Source organism: Numida meleagris, chromosome 10 (genome assembly GCF_002078875.1).
Source record: "Numida meleagris isolate 19003 breed g44 Domestic line chromosome 10, NumMel1.0, whole genome shotgun sequence".
Taxonomy (NCBI): Eukaryota; Metazoa; Chordata; class Aves; order Galliformes; family Numididae; genus Numida; species Numida meleagris.
The window spans coordinates 2878995-2900354 of NC_034418.1; the positions used below are offsets into that span (position 1 = coordinate 2878995).

General features: G+C 40.4%; 1 protein-coding gene and 1 long non-coding RNA gene across 4 annotated transcripts; one reads left to right on the forward strand and one right to left on the reverse strand.

Moving 5' to 3' along the window:
• Window positions 956–17724, reverse strand: LOC110404348 (galanin receptor type 1-like). Of its 2 annotated transcripts, none has more exons than XM_021408510.1 (5): window positions 17276–17724; window positions 16752–16832; window positions 15041–16669; window positions 14236–14301; window positions 956–2258 (listed from the first exon to the last, which is right to left on the reverse strand). In XM_021408510.1, exons 3-5 carry the CDS (start codon window positions 16064–16066, stop codon window positions 1941–1943), a joined length of 1410 nt encoding a protein of 469 aa, XP_021264185.1. In that variant the 5' UTR covers window positions 16067–16669; window positions 16752–16832; window positions 17276–17724; the 3' UTR covers window positions 956–1940. The 2 variants fall into 2 exon arrangements, with proteins under 2 accessions (XP_021264185.1, XP_021264184.1); XM_021408509.1 differs by having other exon boundaries at window positions 15041–16672.
• Window positions 2247–15983, forward strand: LOC110404349. 2 transcript variants are annotated; one of them, XR_002442168.1, is made up of 4 exons: window positions 2247–2613; window positions 3300–3320; window positions 4522–4622; window positions 15919–15983. It is a non-coding gene; the product is annotated as an uncharacterized LOC110404349 (long non-coding RNA). The 2 variants fall into 2 exon arrangements; XR_002442167.1 differs by having other exon boundaries at window positions 2247–3320.

Consider the following 21360-nt stretch of genomic DNA (forward strand, 5'->3'; position numbering starts at 1 on the left):
CTAATGCTTGCTTGCCTGCTTTCAGGCTGACTCCATCTCAGGTGTCACATAACTTCAATCTGATCTAACAGGAGGTAATTTTCAAAGCTTCCCCATGTTACATAAATGTGGAGTTACTGTCTCTTACCATGCCCTCCCTCCTGAGGTAGCTGATGATAATGGCTTTCCCAGTTCCATGTACAGGTGCCCTTTCGAGTGAATTTGAATTTTTTTTTTTTTTTTAATTTTTGCTTGGGTCCCAAGTATCAGTCTTCTCATGCAGGTGTTATTCAGGATTAAATGAACCGGTCATTAGGGCTGAACATTCACAGCTGTTGCAGTTATGTGCTGTAGTATTTTGGTCTGCTACCTACAGTCCCCAGCTAAATAATGTGACTGAGTTCTGAACCACTCCGCCCCTTCTAAGGTAACGTTTGATGCTGGGGGGGGCGGGAAACAGCCCTAAAGAAGTTAAATGATATCATATACACGTTAGCCTCTGACTGGAGATCTGCAGTCAAAACAACCTGCCAACGATCGTAATGCATCTGCTTAATTTCTATCAGTAACTAAGTGGCACTGGTGTTAACAGAGCAGTTATTTTCCTGAGGCGGCGGGGTGGGCTCTCCCCTCACGAGGGGCGCGAGCTCGCGCCGTCAGAGCCCGGGGCTGTGGCAGGAAGGGGCTGTGGCGGGAAGGGGCTGTGGCGGGAAGGGGCTGCCCCGCGTGCCCGCCCTCGCGCGGCGCCGGCTGAGGAGCGGTCAGGGCGGCGCGAGGGCTGACTGCTGTTCAGTTCTCCAGAGTTAGAACACGTACTGGTGGGCGTGCTTGACGCCGAGGTGTAAACCGTACATTCATTTAAAAAAAAAAAAAAAAAGAAGGTTTGGTGCATGATGTATATCTTACATAAATTAGGCATATCTGTTTTGAAGGCTGTCACAAAAGGCATGAAGATGTCTACGAGACCACATTTGGGTATTGTCATTATGGTTCTTAGTTGTATATTTCTAGTTTAACTTCTATAACGTGCTTTTAAAAGCTCCTTAACAGTCTATGAATCCAGAATAACACTACAGCGAGTCCTGTGCTGGGTCAGTCAAGACTGAAGCACACAACAATGACATCAGACCGCACGGTGACACTATAATGGCCTTCCGGCCATATGCTTCTTAAATCTGAAGTAACATGCACTTCATATATTTACAAACCATAACTTTAAACAGTTAATCAAAAGAAGACGTTTTAGCATTTGTATATGAATGTGTCCAATAAAAAGCTTTGGCTCAGAAAACACCACATTCACCAGTAAAGCCTTATGTAAATATCACTTTCAAATAAAAACAGTTCTTTAAAGCATATTTTGAGAAATCTCACTTTCCTACTGTTCAAAAAGAGGCAGTTACTAGGGCCAGTCATCAACAGCAGTAATTACATCGAGGAGTATGTGGACATTCAGACCCTGGGGAATGCAAGCCTCTACAGAGCCATCAAACACAGACATCCACATCAGTGAGACCTCATGTTGTACTACATGGTAAGTAAATACTATGGCAAATTCTTCCAGGAGATTTGGAGATTCCATCACAGCTAAAAAACATACATAGCTCACATATGGTAAAATGATTGCTTAAGAAACAGATATATTCAGTGATGAATACAGCTAGATTACCAACTGCTTGTCAGTGCTCTCAATAAATGTTGTGTCACTCATTTTTCACATCCTAATAACAGTCCATGCACGTAATTGTTAACTTGCTCATTTCATAATTATCCCTTCTGTTTAAACTCACATCTTATCCTTTATGGGCATAAGTACAATGGTTTTCTCTTAGGGGCACCGTGAGGACATTCAGACACATCTGACGGTGCCTAGCAGCAAGGTACATAAAATACCCCTCTATAGCTGATCTGCCAGACACCACCCTTCTCTCTCCACCCTGGAAGGTATGTCTGAGCCCCACTTACATGTTAGTGGTTGAGTGTGTGGTAGAGAAGTTCTCCATGCGTATTCTGACCAGCTTCTCAGCGGGAACTGGTTGCAGGAAGCACTTGCAGTTGAAGGCCTGCTGACAGGCCTTGCGGAAGTTCTCTGAGAGGAAAGCGTAAATGATGGGGTTGATGCAGGAGTTGCCATAGGCCAAGCAATGGGAGATGATGCGGAAGGTGAAGGAGATGTTGTTGAGGGGAAAGTGCCCAAACTCTGCCCACATTGTGATGATGTGGTGCGGCAGCCAGGAGAGCAGGAACACGGCAACCACAAGAAGCACTGTCTGCGCTGTCTGTAAAAGATGAGATCAGGTATTAAATGGTCACAGTGCTCTAATAAGTCTGTGATATGAGTTTGACCTCTACAGTGAAGGCCACATGACACAGGCAACACTGACTGCTGCTACGTGGGCGACTGAGAGAAAGAATGCTGAAAACCAACCTTCTTCCCTGGAAAAACAGGGTTTCCTGGTTTTAGCTTAGGCAATAGCTTAGGCTGTTGGCTGCAGCTGTGATGGCTCCTCACAGCTGTGGCTGGGGAAGGATGTCTGAGCCTCAGGAGGGCTGAGTAAGTTGGTGAAGCAGTCTGATGGGGCTGGCTGCCAGAGTGGGAAGGGTGTGAAAAGAGGCAGCCCGGAGCAAAGGAAGGTGATGTGAGCTGCTGGAGTTATTTTAGTGCAATACTTAACAGGGTGTTTCTTGGGATTTTGTTCCACCTATTGAGAGGAAATGATAATTTGGGGATTGAATCTTGGCCAGTGGGAAACCCAGGTGGAGAGAGGGTTGGAGGCAAAGACCTAGGGTGTCAGTGTTTTGGGGCTCGGAGCTAAATCTGTTGGCTAACCCCAAAAAGGAGATCCCCAGCAATGTAGATAGAGTCCCTTGTCCTCTGAATAAATGCTGTAAGACTGATTTTGAGGGGACCTGCAGTATGCATGACAAGAAATAACTCAGCATTTGTTGAAACATTTTTTCCTTTCTAGAACAAAAATTGCTTGACCTGGTACAGTTAAGAGTCTGTCTGATGATAAAATTACTTCTGAGAAAAAAAGAAAAAAGTACAAAATGAAGTTGTTGAAGATTTCTTTTATTGACTCTAAGTTACTTGTAGAACCAAACTATAACTGGCTGTAGCTTCCTCTCTTCAGTGGGGGTCCTATGTGGCCAGAACTCCACCTCTCAAGTTTAAACAGCCTCAGAGTGTTGCTTTTGCCTCACTTTCTGCATGTAGCACAGGCAGGGAATACATAGCAAAGCTCAGACATCACTGACTTGGGGCCCCAGAGAGTCCTTCCTACTGTTTTTTTTGCAGAGCTAATTCAACCTCTTTGCAGAAATTCTAATGGTATGAGAAGGTAAGGTTTCTTGTTCGTTTGTTTTGTTTTTCTTTAACCTATTTAACCCGTCCTTGGAACACTGTAGTAGATGTTTATCAGGTAACTTCCTTATTCTCGTCTTTGCTGATTCTCAGCAAAATGTGTGCTTTAGCAGTTATCACTTCTATTTTGTCACTTGGATAAATGTAACAATTTGTGAATATGCAGATATTATCTTTCTCTTAAGGAAAATGTGATTTGTTGTATAAATAGCAGAAAAAAAAAGAAGAAAAATGAGAACTTAGGCTTCGTTTCAGCTTAAGGTTTACAGCCTTGGTAGTCTAGGTCAATGCTTCGGTCAGTAACTTCCTTCCATAATTTCAAGCAAACAGCAAGCAATTACTTCCCTAGAAGAGAGATAATTTCCTAGTGAACAAAAAACGCATTTAATCCCTGGTTATAGAGACTGCATCTAGCAGCTGTTTGCTACAGAAACACCTACAGGTTTTCATATGTCATTTTAAATTACTGTAGCACTCTGTCACCTTACCTGCTATGCTAGAATGTATAAATAGAGATTATAAAGACTCAGAGTTACATTTATCCAACAACAAAACACCTGAGCTCTTCCAGGAGAAAGCAAATCTATCCCTGCCTTGCAATACGTCAAATAAAAAAGCTGCTGAAAAACCTCTGTATGTGCTCCAACTTTTCTTCAGCATTCCACAGTTGGTATGACTTGCCAAATTAAGCAGGCCTCCCTGGAAGCATTTCAGTGGTGACTTAAGTGGCTGGGTAGAGTTGAGCTGAGGAAGAAGATTTTTGGATTCCCTTTAAAGAGGAAAAATGTTTCAAGAGTCATTTACTCCTCCCTTGATACTCTTTGTCTGTGTTTCTGGTGAGACAGAAACTGCAGCTTGTTTTTCTACGTCTGCATGCTTAGTGCTGTGTAAAGGGTAATATGAGGAAAACAAGGGAATTAAATGAGCAACAGAACTAATGAAGCTGGATTTCTGAAGGGATTATGTCTTAGATTATTTCTCTGGTGCCTTAAAAGACAATTTGTTTCTCAGAGCATTTGCAGTATTTCCGCTGTCAGTGGCGCTTCAATAAAAATGTAATAAAACTTCATTCATCTGGAGTCTACTTCAGCAAGGGCTGTTTCTTTCTTCCTGTATCAGTAAATTAGGTATAGTGTTCATGAATGTATATTGGCTAACAGGAGGCTTCTGTACTGCAGTCTACCTATGAAGATCACATTCTGGAGATGATGACAGCAGCGGAGGAAATATGACAGCGTGCTCCAGGGAAGAATAGGATGACATTTATTCACAGAGGAAAGTAAGTAAGGTGCTTAGGTATTGTTGTGTAAAGTCTGTGGTCCTAACAAGCAATTGCCGCCCCTTAACTTATGGAAACTTATGGGAGTCACTGCTAAAATATTTATAAACAATTGTTAAATGTTTATAAGCTAGCTTTTTTGCAATGGGTTGAAGATATGGGGCAAAATTTCAGGAAATCCGCTTGTCTTCCAGATTCTTCTGTTTCACTTTAGTAACAGCCTTATGACGCTCTTGAAGTTTCAAAATCCTTTGGGGTCGACTCCATTTTTAAAACACAAACAAACAAAAAAACAACCATGCATTTCTCAGAAACTACTATGCTCTTGTGTTCAGATATCGTTTCTTTATTAAATCTATTGCTAGGACTTACTTGATCTAGTCAAATGGAGTTAGTTCAAGACTTTTGTATTGTGCTGACCTTTCTAAAACCTGCATTAAAAGCTGAAGAACATGTAAGCGTACTAGAATGATAATTACTGCTTATAACAGATTCATTCTGATTTTATATGTGAGCAAATCATAAATATATGTTTAAAGTATATTCTGCTTGCTCTAACAGTAATAACGTGGGTGAAGCCTAAAGGTGCTTTCTTGGAAACTGTTTTTTTTTCTCCTATTCATTTAACTCTGCAGAAAAGTCAACTGCATAATGAGATGTGGAGGGTGTTCTCTATATTGTGCAGGCAATATCTCTGCTGTGTTTACATTGCCTTCAGCAATGATCTCCTACAATAAAAACAGATGATCATTGAAACAGAAAAATGTGTTTGAATGAGAGACAACAGTGCTACCTTCACTTGTCTTAACTGCATTAACGAGCCAATTGAATCTGTTAAACTCTAGGAAGATGTTATTTCATCAGATCAAGATTTCTGTGCAGATGAGAGAAAATAAATTTTAAAAAATACAGGGAGGAGAGAGATTTAAGTAAAATAAATGCATCAAGTAAGTTTGTATTAATTTTGAAAGGCTTTTAGGTTCATCTTTTACCTAGAATATTTCAAGTGCTTCCTTATTTCGCATACCAGAATGCTGTCTGACATATAGGGTGACAAAGCATATTCCCATGTGAATGAACAACCTCTGCTTGCAAACTCTTAAAAATGACCACATGGGGAACCAGAAGCTGTCCTTAATAAGGTACTGGTGTCATCAGGAGTTAATGGAACTGAAAGAAACAGATGAAGTGGTCTTGTGGGGTCTGGTTTGCCTACTGTGGTATGATGGGTGCTAATGAAACTACTAATGACATGTAGCATTCCTAATTCTCACCAGTGACAATGGTGCTACTTTTTTACCCTCTATCAATGATAAGTAGCTTAGGCTTGTTACCAAGACAACCTTTGATAGCATCCCTCTGCTTGAGGTAGACTACAAGCACTGAAAAATTCTTTTGAATACAGGCTATCAATCTAGATTATTTTTTCTTTTTATTGTGAAATGGCAAACCATGCATTCAGCATAGGGCTGGTTATTAAAAATGAAGCTGCAGTTGCTATGTATTAGCACAAAGCTGTTCCTGAGATCCAGCTATTTGGGATTTTGCAGATGAAAATATAGGCACTACTAGAGCAATTATATACATAATTCATGACTTAAGGAACGAGTTTTGGAAATTAAATTTTCATCTTTTTTTTTTATCAAGTTGGGATATCTGTGGTTAAGAGAGGGAACTGAAACAACACTTTGTTTTACTTTTAAAATGACACTAGATAAAACTAGTATTAATGCAGACTGTGAACAGCTGCAGAAGACTAATCCAAATCACTTCTGTACTGTTTGAGTTTGTTCAGCGAGTTGAGATAATTTGCACTGTTAATGGATTACTGCTGGCCTAGCTGTGCCCATGCTAACCTTATGGTTCATTTCTGACATTTCAGTGGGTCCATGTTAGGCACGTACAATGGCCAACACTGGGTTATTTAACTGTTGCTTATTAATATTTCACACTCACTTTCAAGCAGCTTCACAAAACAACCTAGCAGTGCATTAGGAGCTAAAGTACAAAGTAAGCATTTAAGCTATATGGAGGATCAGTGGCAGGCTGGGAAATAGAGACCAGAGGAAATCATAAATATGTTTGTTAAATAAACAATTTTTTTTCTTGAGTGTTCCATCCCCCCTTACTCTTCTGCTATTTTTATAGGTGATCTTTATGGTCCCTTCCAACCCAAGTGACTCTTATGATTTGAACCTCATCTACAGCTTTCCTGCTTTTCTTTGTTTTCCCTTTGACTTTTTATTTTCTTAATCCCTGAACAATCTATGTCTTGCTTTTAGTTGTCCTCTGCCCTTCAAAAAGCAATAGGAAACATGTTTAAGGACCTTTTTTTGAGGGAGATGCCTCATTCTGCAGAGTGGTGAAGTCTTCAGCAGTTAACTGTGGCTTTGGAGCTGTTATTCTTGATAAAATCCTAATGAAGCTGCTTCAACTTGTCAAAGGCAAAATTAAGATTGTACTGTAATGAATCAAATGTTTCAAGTGTTAGATGGGCTTATCTATATTTTGCATAACTACCTGATGCATTAGATTAATAAAAAAGTATTGAGATTAAAATATGCAGTGGATAGAGCAGTCTAAAAGCAGAGACTTTGGAGAGAGAGCCTGTCACTTTCCTGATCTAGTTTAGACAGATTTTTTCAGAGCTGATTAGACTATCCATTTGTACTATGTACCTCAGCCAAACAGAAATGGGAAAGAACATTCAGTGAGGCTTTTGTTGAACAGTACATTCTCGCTTGCAGGAAAACTGAGCTTTGTTAATGGGACTGTGGCTGTTTCCTGAATATGATGGAGGTTTTTTCTCTCCATTCCATGGTTCTGAAGGAAGAAGCACAAAGAAACCTATGCCTGTTTTTCTGCACGTTCTCATTAACAAATAACAACTGACTCATCCTTTTTTACTGCTGCGTGGGAGGACAGTGTATATAGTGAACTTGTTCCATACTTTGGGTATTCTTTCCCCTCATTCACCAAAACTAGTTGCAATTAACCATGTACTGCTGTGGCTCTAAAGGCAGCTTTATGCTAGCTAGGTGTATGGGAACTGCTGAATCATGGCCTGAACCACTGACTGAGCACCTGGAGGAAAGACCCAGTCAGCCCTGGGAGCACGGGTAAAGGCACCTCTTAGGTGCCTCATTTAAGGGCTGACTGCCACTGAGGAAGGATCTCTTTCTGGAGATCCCTCTTTGGTGGAAGCCTTTCCCTGCAAACCCAGAATCTTCTGATACGGGTGAGCAATCTACTTCCCTTCCCTTGTAGCACCTTGCTATCGTGCTGGTCCTTCCACCTCTTTTGTAACACCTTTCCATCGTGTTGGTCTTTCTGATCACTACGCTAGGGCTGCTTCACTATACTTCCTCAGCCTCTGTATGGAGGCCAGTACTTTTCTCTTGACTTCTAATACAAAGCCTGATTATGTGTTTTCTCTGATGAATTCTTTTCTCCTGTTATGCTATCTCTAACTTACATTTCCTTTTCCCTAATGTTTGAGGGACAGTTGGTACAAGTTTTGATCACCTCACATTTGTTTTGGGTAAACTACTGGATGTCGGCTTTGCCTATATGTTGTACTTCTACTGTGATGGATGTTCTGCAAAAAAGTTGTGATCCGCAGTGCTCAAAGCTTTTGCTTTTAGGTAGTGCACTGTGTCAGTGCCCAGAAAGAAAATGCGGCTCAGCGCAGTCTACTACTGTATTGCTGGAGGTACTTACCAACTTCGTTTTCAACTCCAGCAAACTCTGTGTTCAGAAGATGGAAGTAATTCAGACATTTCTTTGTTCAGAGTCCCTCTTAAAGCCAATGTGCAGAAGTGAAAGCTGTCAAGTTTTTTTCTTCTGTGTTCACAAATCTGAATCCCACTGATGCATTTGTAAGCCTTACTTTCCATAAAGTTTGAACACCAGGAAGGTCCCAAAGCATAGCTTGAACTCCAGAAATGTTCTTATGGCTTAGTGATAAGCATGTTATTTTTCAAAACGGGTGTTTCATAGAAGTCTATATCTGTTCTTAACCAGCTTAAATGTTGGGTAGAAGATTCTGCTTCAGAGAAAACCCATCTGTTACTTGATTATGAAGCACTTCTCACTGCCCTCTGGTCTTTCTTTTATTACTTTCTGGTGTAACTGATTTAAGTTGGTCTAAAACTGCACTGAAAATGTTTTTTCCATTGTTCTGTTCTTTGTTTCTTGCAATCAGAAATGGCAGTTAGCTATCATTAAGAAGAGGAGGGATTGAAACAAACTTTGATTTGTAATCAGTCCATCTTGCCTGCTTGCACAGCAAGCTGAGAGGTGAGCTCGTTTGCTCTGGTCTGACTGCTCCCCTGCACGTCTCTGATTCTGTGGTTCTGCTACTGATCTCCTCTGATGCTCTTAATACTGACTCACTTTGTATTCATAAGTGCTCATAAGCACTATGATATTCTATTATCTACTAATTGGCAATGAAGCTCTCTATTTCTGCTACCCTAGGTTCTTGTTAGCACAACAACTTGTAGAATTTCACTTCTGATTAATATATATATATATTTTTTTTGCTGTTGGATTGATCCCAAGATCTCCCATGCTACTTTGAAGTACTTAGAGTTGGTTGTGCTTAAACCTTGGACATCATATTCATTAAGTGTATATGAAAACCCTCTGGCTGTGTGAACAGTAGTCAAAGAATTCTGCATACGAGAAAGCAGTTCTTGACCAAAATACCCATCTACCTTGAAAAATTTCTGAATGTTTTACCTCAAACTGTGATTTGACCTTCAAAAAGAGGGAGTGTCTCAAATCAGCTCCATGTATCTGTGTTTACTTAGCTCAGGGAGCAATGAACATCTAGTCTATATGTACGTAAATGAGGATTATGAATATATAAGCTGAGGAAGAAAACAATCAGCTTCATAAAGGAAGGTGTGCTTTAAATTGACTAGTAAAATTTTGGAGCAAGGTCTTTGGTTTGTATGCTTTGTAATCAAATTAGCTTAGTTCTCAAATAATGGTAAGAAGAGGGGAAAAATTTTAGGAATTACTAGGAAAAGAATACAGAACAAATAAGGATGTGTTTTCCCACCAGGTGTTGCTCACCTTCCTACTGTAGCTAAAAAAAATAGAGAAGAACTATACTAATTAGTTAGATTTAGATGTTTTAATCGGTCTGTTAATTGGAGCCTTTGACCACTGTTACCCCTAAAAAATTCCACAACTCTCCCTTCTTTTTAAGGGTGCTTTCAAAATAACTGTGAAATTCACAACCCTGGAACCCTTTTTAAACCTGAAAAAAAAAATGCAGGTGGTTTAGTTTGCAACTTGTTTGTTCTTTAAAGATGTACATGACAAAACCAAGTAAACACTGAGGAACCCTAGTGTGCTCCAGAGGCCAGTAAGGCACCACAGGGCCAGTTCATGATCAAAATAAACCTTGCTTTGCATTCATTTCCATTATTAAAATATCTTATTTATTGCAAATGTATGTTCAGAGTTCCTGGGGCTGGGCTATTAGGAAACACTTTTTCAACACTATTAAATAGGAAGTTGTTAACTTGGAGACAAATTGTAGCTTTAGTATGCATAATATAAAACGAAGTAGCAGATCTGAAATATATTTTGTGATTGAGGAGTGCACAGGATTTCTTAACGCATAGTCTTGCTGGCCTGCCTCAATAAATGATTATCCAAAACTGCAAAGGGCAATCCTGTAGCATCATGCCATCTCAGCTGAAAGGTTTGCAAGCATGTTCAGCTACCAAGAAATTAAATATGGAAGTTGGCATTGATGCATTTTTTGCACGCACAATCTGGCTTAGTTCAGTGCACAGAATTTTGTCACCAACTTGTAAAAATTACTGGATTTATCCCCTGATCTGCACAAATATTACATATAAATGGAAAAGCATATCGAAGTGAGCTCATTCAATATCTACACGTGGATGATAAGCCTATATTAAAAAAATGTGCAAAGTAGGAATCTGAATTAAAGATCAATCTCTTGGGAATGAAATATGAAGTCAGAATGCATCGAACTTTGAGCATGTTAAATTTTTACAGTTTCAGATGTGCATAGATTGAAAAAAGCTGCTGTAGTTTGAACAATTAGCATGCTGTAACTTAAGAGCTTACAAATTGCAACCCAAGCACAAAAGTTTTTATTTCCTTTGTAATGAATGTACCTGGAGGATTTTATATCATCCTCAGATTCTATTAAAGGCAAACCTGTTATTTTCAACAATCTTTTGAATGCTGACTTTTGGCATGAGGGTAGGAAGTGCTGGTGAGAGCTCGGCAGACTGAGCTCTCTCGGTTATTCATAAACTGGGCTCACTCAATCCAAACATGCTTGTAATTTTTAAAGTCACGTATCTAAACATTTCCCACTAGTACATTGGCCTTAGAAAACAGAGCTTTCCTATCTAGCCCCTACGTATCCTCAAATAATATAAACTTTATTACAATACTGTGTCAAACAGGACAATGATAGAAAGATCAGAAGTAATTGAAGAGAAAGAAAAACGGCTTTGAATGCCAGGTACATAATGAAATCTGCTGGATCTCCATGTATGTCCTGTAGTGATTTTGTCTGGGAGATATGATACTGCTGAAATGAAGCTTGGCATTTAGAGAAGAGGCTTCATAAGCTAGTTTCCAAAGGAACTTTTTAACAAGGGTCCCTTAATGACAAACTAAGTGGCAATGCCATCCTATTTCATGTGTTTATGTCAGAGATTCTTTTACCTGGGCAAGTAGCTAAAAAACAATCATTTTTACTGAGTTTAGTTCTACTCAACTGTCTGACAGTAGATGTACAAGCCTGCATGTGCAGCTCTGCTCTGTCTCTAGGCAGCTGCTGCCTTTCTGCTGGGTGTGTTGATAGCACGCACTGGGTAGGTCTGAGGGGAAGGCTGAGAGCACTGCTGCGGGGTCGGGCACGGGAAAACCATGCTGTGCCTCAAAACTGCAGAACAAGGTGATGGAGGGCACAAAAAGAGTTCTTAGAATAACAGATTTCTAGTGTATTTCATTAAGTTTAGCTGTTTTTTTAATTAGAAAAGGCTTTGACAGAGATTGAAGTTACAGTATGATCTTTAAAGGGTGAGGTTGATTTACCATACCAATTATCTGGATTCTGTTACTATACTCATGTGCTCAGATGGAATTAAATACAGTTTTATGTTGCCTTCTTTGTTGCAGCATTGCAACTAAGAAAGTCAAGTGCATGCTGCTACAACACTGGAATTGTTCACTTGGCCATGTGGTCATCATCGTTTTAGAAATTACCCTAGGTTTGCATCTAGCAGTATCTCTCACTTGTTCTGTAAATACTGGCCTTATCTTTCACGTGTTGATTTGAGATTCAGAGGATGTATCCATAGCAGATCAAATATGGGCTCCTTTCAAGTGGCTTGAATTTGATTTGTCCCTATAATACTTCCCTACTGCATTCATCAATGTTTCTATTCAGTGGTTTAAATTGTGCGAATTAGGATGATGTCTTTTCTGTATATTACCAGCATTACGTGATTATTTGGAGTTGAGGTTGGAGAGAGTAAGAACAGTAACACAATAAAACTCCAATGAAGTTACCAAATGCTATAGATCCAGAAACAAGCTGTTTAAACATAAAAAAAAAAAAAAGCAAAAGCTGTTCATTTAATCTCTGAAGTTTATGAATTAAAACCAAGTGCAACTACTTGTCCCTAATAGACTGATTAGATACATATGAAGGAAGCTAATTTAACAGAACTGACATGTACATATGAATTTCCTATTAGGCTCTAATGTGAAGTGCTCTAAGGAAGATCTGCTTTAAATGATGGACACTCAGTGTTTCAAGGATACTCTGAAAGCACACATGGGAATGGAGTGAGTCTGCAAATGGCGCAAGTAGGATGCCTTATAAAGTGCTAAAAGAAGTAGTTGGAACAAAAAGTAGCTGCAGTAGAGATGCCAAAGATGCTGTTTGGCCTGCGAAAAAAAGACTAGATGAAAAGCAGATTTCTCAACAGAAAATGCTGGAAGGAGACAAATTTGGGAAGATGGTGTACATGTATGTAGAGTGATGTGTCTGATTTTTTTTTAATTTTTTTTCTTGATCTTTGGATCAACTATTTAACTACAGGTCTCAGTGCCAGGATTAACGATTGCTTCTGAGAGTTCCAGAATTATGGCTAGGGAAATACTTAACAGGAGAGAGAGAAAGTGCCCTGTCATTGACTTGTTCGAGAAGGCAGTCAGAGGTATTTTTTAAGATTAGTCCTCTCAGTTGTGTCTAATCAGGAAACAAACAGTTGAAGAAACTGTGGGAATATTTTCCATTAAACTCTACAGGTCAAATCCAGAAACAATGCGAACAGATGCATTTGAAGAAATGAGTGTTATTTAAGAAAAATTATTTTATAACTTCAGCGCTTTACAGGAAGATGACACTAGTAATCTTTGACTGTTGGTAGCATTCTCTTCAAACACGTGAAATAAGTTTGTATTGGGACATAAATATTATAGGCAAGGAAGGAACAGGAGTGAAATTTAAACCATCCAAATTATTTAGGGATTTGTTGGAGATTATTTACACCTAAAGCAACTCGGTAAACTTGTGAAGTCGTGAGATTATTCTATGCAAAAGAACCACATTTTTGAACGCTTCTTTTGCTGTGTTTGATATAAAATCATCAACAGATCTTCACTGCCTTTTATCGTGGTAGCTGCTGGGCTGGCAAATCAAAGCATTCCCTAGTCATCTCCTCTGGCTGTCACATCTGCTTGGTGGCATGCACACTGATCATTTGGGTTGTATGGCTGCTGCGCCGCGGGCAGAAACTGTGACCTGATTGTCCTATCAGCACCTAGTAATGAGGCACCATCACAGCTTGCCTTTGACCAGCCAGATAACCTACAGCTTTGCTTGTCACTGCATGCACAACAATTTTAATGTTTCTGACTGAAATAGTTTTTCCTTTTCGTGTCATGTAAGACTTATGTTGTGTCACTGCTGTTGGTGAGTTTTGTTGCCTGGAAACTTTCATTAATGATGGCTTATTCCTTCAAAGATTCTTAGTGAAAAAATTCTATCCTCAGTATTTTCCTCAGTAAATTCTTACAATTCTGCTTATTTCATACAACTTGAACAGGAATAATCCTGATGTTTGCCTCACAAAGGGGTCAAAGTACCAACCAAGTTCTAAATCCACCACATACTGGATGTAAACCTTAAGAACTGCAATGCAAACAGCTGCAGAACTGAGGTACTTCAGTTTCAGGGTCCTTCATGTTTTCCCTTTAGCTTATTGAAATGTACTCAATTACCTAGATCTTCTTATAGTCTTGAGTATCTTTCTGCCTGCCAAAGCAAAAATACGGTATTTGTAGGACTTCTATTATAGCACAAAAAAATCAAAAGACAGTCCAGCAGGCATGTACTTAGAGATCAATAGAGCAATTTGATAATGGCATCATTCTGCGCTATGTCTATAAAGATACAACAAACTGTCAACATGAACCTGAACTTCAGCTGAAAGACATGGCTGACATTCATAACTGAATGGAGCTTGAAAAGACTACTAGTTATTTTAAAAACATGACACATCCATTATATTAGTGTACAAATTAAATCAAAGATATTTACCTTCTTCTTTGATCTTTCTGACTTCTTAGAAATGTTCTTTACTTTTGTATGGAGATGATATAAAACCTTGAAAAAAGGAGCAATATGTTGAAAAGCAAGTTGAATGGTATACATCAGTATTTGAACTACTTAGACAAGCACTAAAAATTAAAGGAATTGCCTTAGGATGACTTCAAAGTTGAACGTGATGGTTTCAGACTTTTAAGCACTCTCCAATTTTCTTTTCAAAGCTTGTTTCTTGAAGGAGAAAATGCTAAGCTTCCAGAAGATGTAGTTCAGCATTATATAAGAGCTCAACTGGCTCTGTGCTGAAATTGATAGGAATCTTTACGTGGATTTGAAATTTTAGATTGTGCCTAAATCATCTACATTTACTCGCTAGGCTGGTTACAGAGAACAGGCTGCCAGCACTGTACCCTGTGTGACTGCCTTGCCACTCCTGAGTGCAACACTAACAAATGGAGCAGTGGAGTGGGTTCCCCTTTCAGAGAATCATAAGAAATGTTAGAGCACGGTTAGGAAATTCTCACTTAACAACATTTAAATTAACCTTTATGCATCTGGTTATAGCACAACTGTAACCTGACAACATTTATACTTTGGCTTTTGGAGGTAAAAGACTAAATTTTCTAAAGCAGGTTATGAACAAAATAAAGTCTCTGTTAAATGCACCTCACCTTCCATTTGCTGCTGTGCTCATCAGCAGCACTGAGGGGAAAAAACAGCTGGAGTCACAGTGACAGAATTCATAAACTCTAGTGATCCTTTCCTCTGTTTGAATATTACTCTCATCCCTCTTACCCACCTTGGCATAGCAGCAGGTGATGAGCACCAGAGGCAGGAGGTATCCCACTAGCAGGATCGTAACCTTGTATGTCTGCTTGGCTGTTGAGCCCTCTGCCCAATTCTCCCAGCAGAAGGAGCTGTTGGGTGCTTGCTGATGGCCACTCATAAGGGCCTGGTGCTGGGCCACAGGGATGGCGATGAGTAGAGACAGCAGCCAGATGACACCCACGCCAAGGGCAGCGTTGCGCTTGCTGCGGATGCTTGATGAACGCTTGGCATGAACCACAGCAATGTATCTGTCCACAGACATGGCCACCAGAGTAAAGATGCTGACCAGCATTGTTGCCATGGCCAAGTAGTGAACCCACTTGCAAAAGAAGGCTCCGAAGATCCACTCTGGCAGGGAGTAGATGGTGGCCTGGAAGGGCACGCAGAAGAGTAAAAAGGAGAAGTCTGCAATGCTCAAGTTCAGGATGAAGATGTTGGTGGCACTGCGCGATGGGCGTCCCCCAGGCCGGAGACGCCCCAAAACAACAAACACTAGTGTGTTCCCCACCATTCCCAGGAGAAAAATCAAGCCAAAAAGCACTGGTACGATCACCACCTCAGGGCCACCCTTGGCAGCCCCTGACCAGCATGGTGGGGCTCCTGTTTGGTTAGTCTCAAGGCTGCACTTGCTGGTGTTGGCTCCAAAGAAAAGCACAAAGTTGTCCTCCTCCTCCATGGAGCCAGGCTGCTTGGAGACCAGGGAGCAGCTGCTGCAGCCCTGACTGCTGAGGGGAAAGTCTGTGTTTGTTAAGGGTGGCCAGAGGCTGAATGCTTGGGTTTTCCAATGCCTTTGCTTAGGGGAGCAGTTTTCTTCAGATGATTCTTCCAGGTTCTGTCTGTGTCTTCCAGGAACTGAGACAACAGGATCTGAGGAACTGGTCTCATCTAAGAGGTTTGGTAGCTGCTGATAGAGAAGCTCTTGTGGCAGTGGAAAAGTCTGTGCCAGGAGGTCTGAGGGTGAAGCAATGGTAAAGCAGCGGCAGACTGGTTTCCTCATGCCCCTCCTCTTCAGCTTCCCTCCCACGCCACTCCCTGGAGCTGTGCCTGTCGTACCTGCTTTCCAGCTCTGCTTGGAGCTGCGATAGCAAAAAAAAAGTGCTGTTCATCACCTGAGCCTTTCAGAGAATAACCCCTATGAGATCTGTCTTCATATGATATTAGGAGGGGAAGAAAAGCAAAAGCAAGTTTTTATCCGAAGGGATAGATGGAGCAGCAGATGTTGAATGATTGTCTGTGCAGTACTACAAGGAGCAGCACTGGAACTGGCTACATGAACTGAAAAAAAAAAAAAAAGAATCTTTTTTGTTTTTTTAATCAACAAAACAGGATTTGTTATTTGTTTCAGTCTTTAATGTGCTCACATTAGAGCATGAAGCAATCTGGATAGCGGTATTGTCAGCACAAAAACCTGGAGAAACCTTAGATTCAGCAGCTTGCTCCTGCCTCTTTTCAGTTCTTTCCAAATCCCTTAGTGCCTGAATATTCATGATTTTTGTTGATCCATCTGTAGAGTTCTGGGCTCAGCCCAACAGTACCAACAACATCTGCTCTGGAGAAAGGAAGGCTCAGTCGTAGTAGCTGTGAGCAGCTGTAATATTCTCTGCTGGGGAAGAGACACAGATTTTTTAAAAAGATGTTTTACTAAGGATTAATGACTTAGTTACTACATTTTTGATACTTACATATAGAAAAATATGCATGCTCTAGAAGGCACTAAGCAACTTGTTTTTGATGGTCTGTTTCCTTTTATTTCTGAAGAGATTCTGTGAAACATACAGACAGGAAGGAGGGAACAAAGTTCAGGCAAATATTAACAGTACTTGCACAGAGTGATTTGTGCTTACGGGATAGCCCCTTGCATAGAAGCATACATGTCTCTGCTTTCAGTGGTTCCAAGTTTAGGCACTAGTTCAAAGCAGACCTAGCTCCTATGAATAAGGGGAATAGGGTGGAGGGAGTCCCTTAATTTTTGAAACAAATTGCAGAAACTGAGAGCTACTGTGACTCGTCTCTTGTTGAGAGAAGAGGTAGTGCTGCCTTATTGCCTTATTTAGCCTGCTCCTATAGTCTTGTTTAAAACCTGTTGCAAACCCAGGCATGTATTCCACCCACACCCCCATGCACCCATGGTTTTGGGGCTGGTTATGGGGTGAGATGGAAAGCAGCTAGTGAGAGATGTTTGAATTGCAATGGAAGATGTATCTACCTTTGTTGCATGCCAATGAGCAGATCACTGCGGCTGAACCAGCCACCTCCAATGTCCTCCCTCTGCAGCCAATTCTGGATGCCACCTGCACCTCTCTTGGTCTTCTGCACCCGGCATCTCTACTTACTGAGGCATAGCACCTCAGACACCGTTAAATACTACAGTCTCACAAATCTCCTGTTTAGCTGCTGGGATCCGTGCTCTCAGTTCTCAGACAACTGCTTCAGCGCGCAGGTTTCGGGGACCCTGCAAGCCCGGCTTTATGCTGAAGATTTGAGTGCCATCTACCGGCATTTCACCTCCTTCACTGCTTGCAGATCACTCCTGTGGCACTCCGTGCTCTTCCTCCCTTTCAAACGTTCGCTCCATCTTGTCATTCAGTAGCTAACTTCATCTGCTTTTTGTTTGTTTACTGAGCAGTCATGCCAGAAACTATTATTTAAGAAGAACCCGCAGCAATCAGAGTAAATGCATGCTTTTCTTATATAGGGTTTGAGGAGAACAGTAAGCAGCTATAACACAAGTGGTTTCTCCTGCAAGGGGTTTGAGACAATAGGTGGAGGAATTTGCATATAACCTGCAGAACAACCACAGCTTTGCAGATCTAAAAGCTTGTATGACATGCTACACAGGAAATAGGGACAAGACAGCACAATTCTGCTAACTAGGAGGAAGGGATTTTAGAGTTCTTCACATTTAAATACAAATTTTTCAAAAGACCTTCAGAATCCTTGCAAAATGGATGTTCCCAGCTTTTCTATCCATCTTCAGAATGCAATTCAAATTAAAGAAAACACACACACACACACAAAAAGTAACAACAACAAAAAAACAACCACCATATGCTGCTCTATTATTTGTAGATTTCAGTGAGTGTTGTGACTGGGGAAGGAAGTAAAAAGGGGTGTGAATATTCTGGGTGGAAAGTGTTGTTGACCTGCTACACATCCAGTAAATCAGGTGGAAAAGCTCAGCTTGCTTTCAGCAGTGAACTGACATTTGGCGAAGTCTGATTTCAGGTGGAAGATGGCTGCTGTGGGAGCATTCCTGGCTGGTCTTACTTGAGAGCAAATAATTTCCAGTGGTAATTTACACACTTTGTCAAAAACTTATCCTGAAGTTGTGCTTACCATGACATTCAAAAGTTCCAAAAAAGGTAAAGGCTTCTGATTTCCTCTTTCTGCTACTTCAAGTGGTCTGGTTTTGACAGTGTGAAGTCCCCTGTCCGTGAGAATTCACAGCCCAAATGTGCTGTGGTAGGGAGCTGACCCTGCTAACACATAAGCCATATCCATTAGACTAGCTAGGTGGAAAAGATCAAGTAACTTCGTTAAGTGCTAGAGCACAAATAAGAAGAGAAGTGGTAGTGTCTGACTTGCTGGCAGCATCCACGTGGTGTGCGGTAATTTAAAACCCTAAGAGTTTCTACTTGAAATCCAGGAACTATGAAATCAATGTGGATCAATCTATGTGAAATCACTCTACACATTCTGCTGTTCTTTAGAAAATTTGTGTTGTTACCTGAACAAAGACAGCGAACATTTACACATAACTAAAAGGAAATAAAATATTTTCTGTGGGAGGAAAGAGAAAATAGAAGCCTGGCAGATACACCTAGATCAAGAGTGAAATGGAAGCCAGATGCAGTTGCCAATATATGGGTTGATTTTGGGGTAAATGAAAGCACTGGCCTCACATGATGAATCACTCACTAAGCAGGTATCAGAGGTCCTGTAGAAGGACAACATTGGACGTCTCTTAACAAATTGGCCCTCCCACAGTTAGGAGAATAGAGGGCAAAGTCAGCACTGGGAACGAGGGTAGGGGGAAAAAAAACAAAACATTAGGTGGTAATATTTAAATGGTAACATTTTTAGCCTGTGTAGGTACAAACCAATTTGTCCATTTTCTGATTGCTAATGGGTGCTTCAGCTCCTAATTACGCTGAATACCATGTTGCAGATTGCTTTTACTGGTTTGATAATCGTGGCTCATCTTTTTGATACCTCTGCATTAGCTCTCTAAGGCTCTTTACTTTTGAGTGAAAGGAGGCCACTCAGGCCTCATATTGAGCAGAAGTCTTACTGTCACGCTTCTCTTTCTTTCTCTGAACAAAGTGGATTACATCTCAGCCCCGGATCCATTTAAAGGAAAACAAATAGGCATCCAGCCCCAAAGGTCCAGTTCATAGCCCTGAGTTTTGTATCTGTCTTCATATACTGTGCTCTTCAGAAAGGTGACTAGGGCCAAAAAGTACGTTAGGCTGAGCAATGAGCTATTTAGATGCAGCTCCTAGGAAACAGGCAATGGTAAGTCTGAAGAATCTGCACTTAGACTGTAGCAGTCCGCTCTTCACTTATGATCTCAAGCCTGGTTGTACCCCGGTGAGAGAAGGTGTAGTGTCTCTTGAAGAATGACCTTGAGACAGGCAGGAGGTTCTGCTGCCTGCTCTGTACACACTGGCCCAGCAAATGAGAGTCCAGATTCAATTCCTTTCCAACCTTGCATAATCCTTTCATAAAATAACTGAAACATCCCCTAGATGTGTTTCTCACTCTGATGGTGAAAATGTCAAAAAATGGTGTGATAGGAGAAGATAGAAACGTGAAAACCTTAAAACTGTTACTATACTATGTAATAGTGTGTGAAATAAACTGGAACCTCGGGGGTAATGAAAACTCATTCTTTCTCACTTTTTTATCTTGGATAGCTGGACAGGAGTTTGGTCAATAGTTGCCTGATTGTCATGAGACTGCATTTGTGCATGAGGGACAGCCTTCAGCACACAGAAATGATCTAGTCAAACAGCTAGCTGAAAGGGTATTCTGCTGCACATAGACAAGTAAAGTCACAGTTATGATGATGAATCTTGCTCCCTTTTGAAGAGTATCAACTAGATCTGAGCATGTAATTGAGCTGTAAAACTCTTTTCTGTTAAAAAGGATTTCAATTTAAAGCAATTGAGAAAATAGCTCTTTCATTTTAATTGATGACAGTTTCCAGCAGAGCTGCTCTGAGCCCCGTGATGTTGCCATTGAGACAGTACAATTAGGACTTACAACAAATTGAGGTTTATTGACTGTTTTTTTTAATCTGTTAGATCAGGTTGTATTATTTTTCTCTTTAATAAGATTCAATCATGGCACTGTTTGAATAGGCTTATTGGCTGGCTTTTTGGGTATACTTTGTGTTACTTAAGTGTTGGCTGAATGTTGAGCTTGTGGAATATACAGTCAAGCAATAGCAGCAAAACAAAGCATGTTCTTAAAGGTAAACATAGGCTAAACACTGAAATCGTGATGAACAGGAGAGTGTTCTGTGCTCTTCATCTTCAGCTGCACAAAGAACAGAATAGTTGTAATACTGCATCTACACAAATTCACCTCAAAAGCATACTTCAGACCAGAGTCTACTAATTATCCCTGGTTCTTGTGGCTTATTTCACATTGCTCTCCAAGCTGTCTTCTACTGGCTTTCATTACTACTTAGCAAAGACGTGGTCTTAAATGTTGTGTACAAAACTCTGAAAATATTCTCCTCTGGCAGATCTTCGTGCTACATTTCATTCTAAAATTTGCAAGGAACAGGTCTGAAGTTAATATCATTTCTTCAATTGATTAAGCTGTTAATTTGTTTCCCCAGGTTAAATAATTTTAGGTAAAATTCTAGCTGTTTTTTTTCTTATCATTATTAAAAGAATGGCTGGTTTAGTGAAAGGTACTTAGAACTACAAAAATTTGTTTTGGGTTGAAGTCCTCCAGTGCTATAGCCACGCTGCTCTCATGATATACTGTCCTTCCCAGTGGTGTCAGTTCTTGTGAATTCCAAGTTTCTATCATCCATTTTAATGGGTTGTGAGAGGGAGCTGAAGCATACTGCCACTTTGCTTTCCCATAGATTTATGGAACAGCCTCAGTTTAAAAACCAAAATAAACAAAAACCCTATTTTGTTTTGCCCTGACTTGAGGGTACTGCTGAATGGTTTCCTATTCTTCATTTCACAACATCTTCAGATTATTCACTAGAAATGACTTAGTTGTATTTTATGTAAGTAGTTTATCTATTTTATGAGTACATTTGCACGT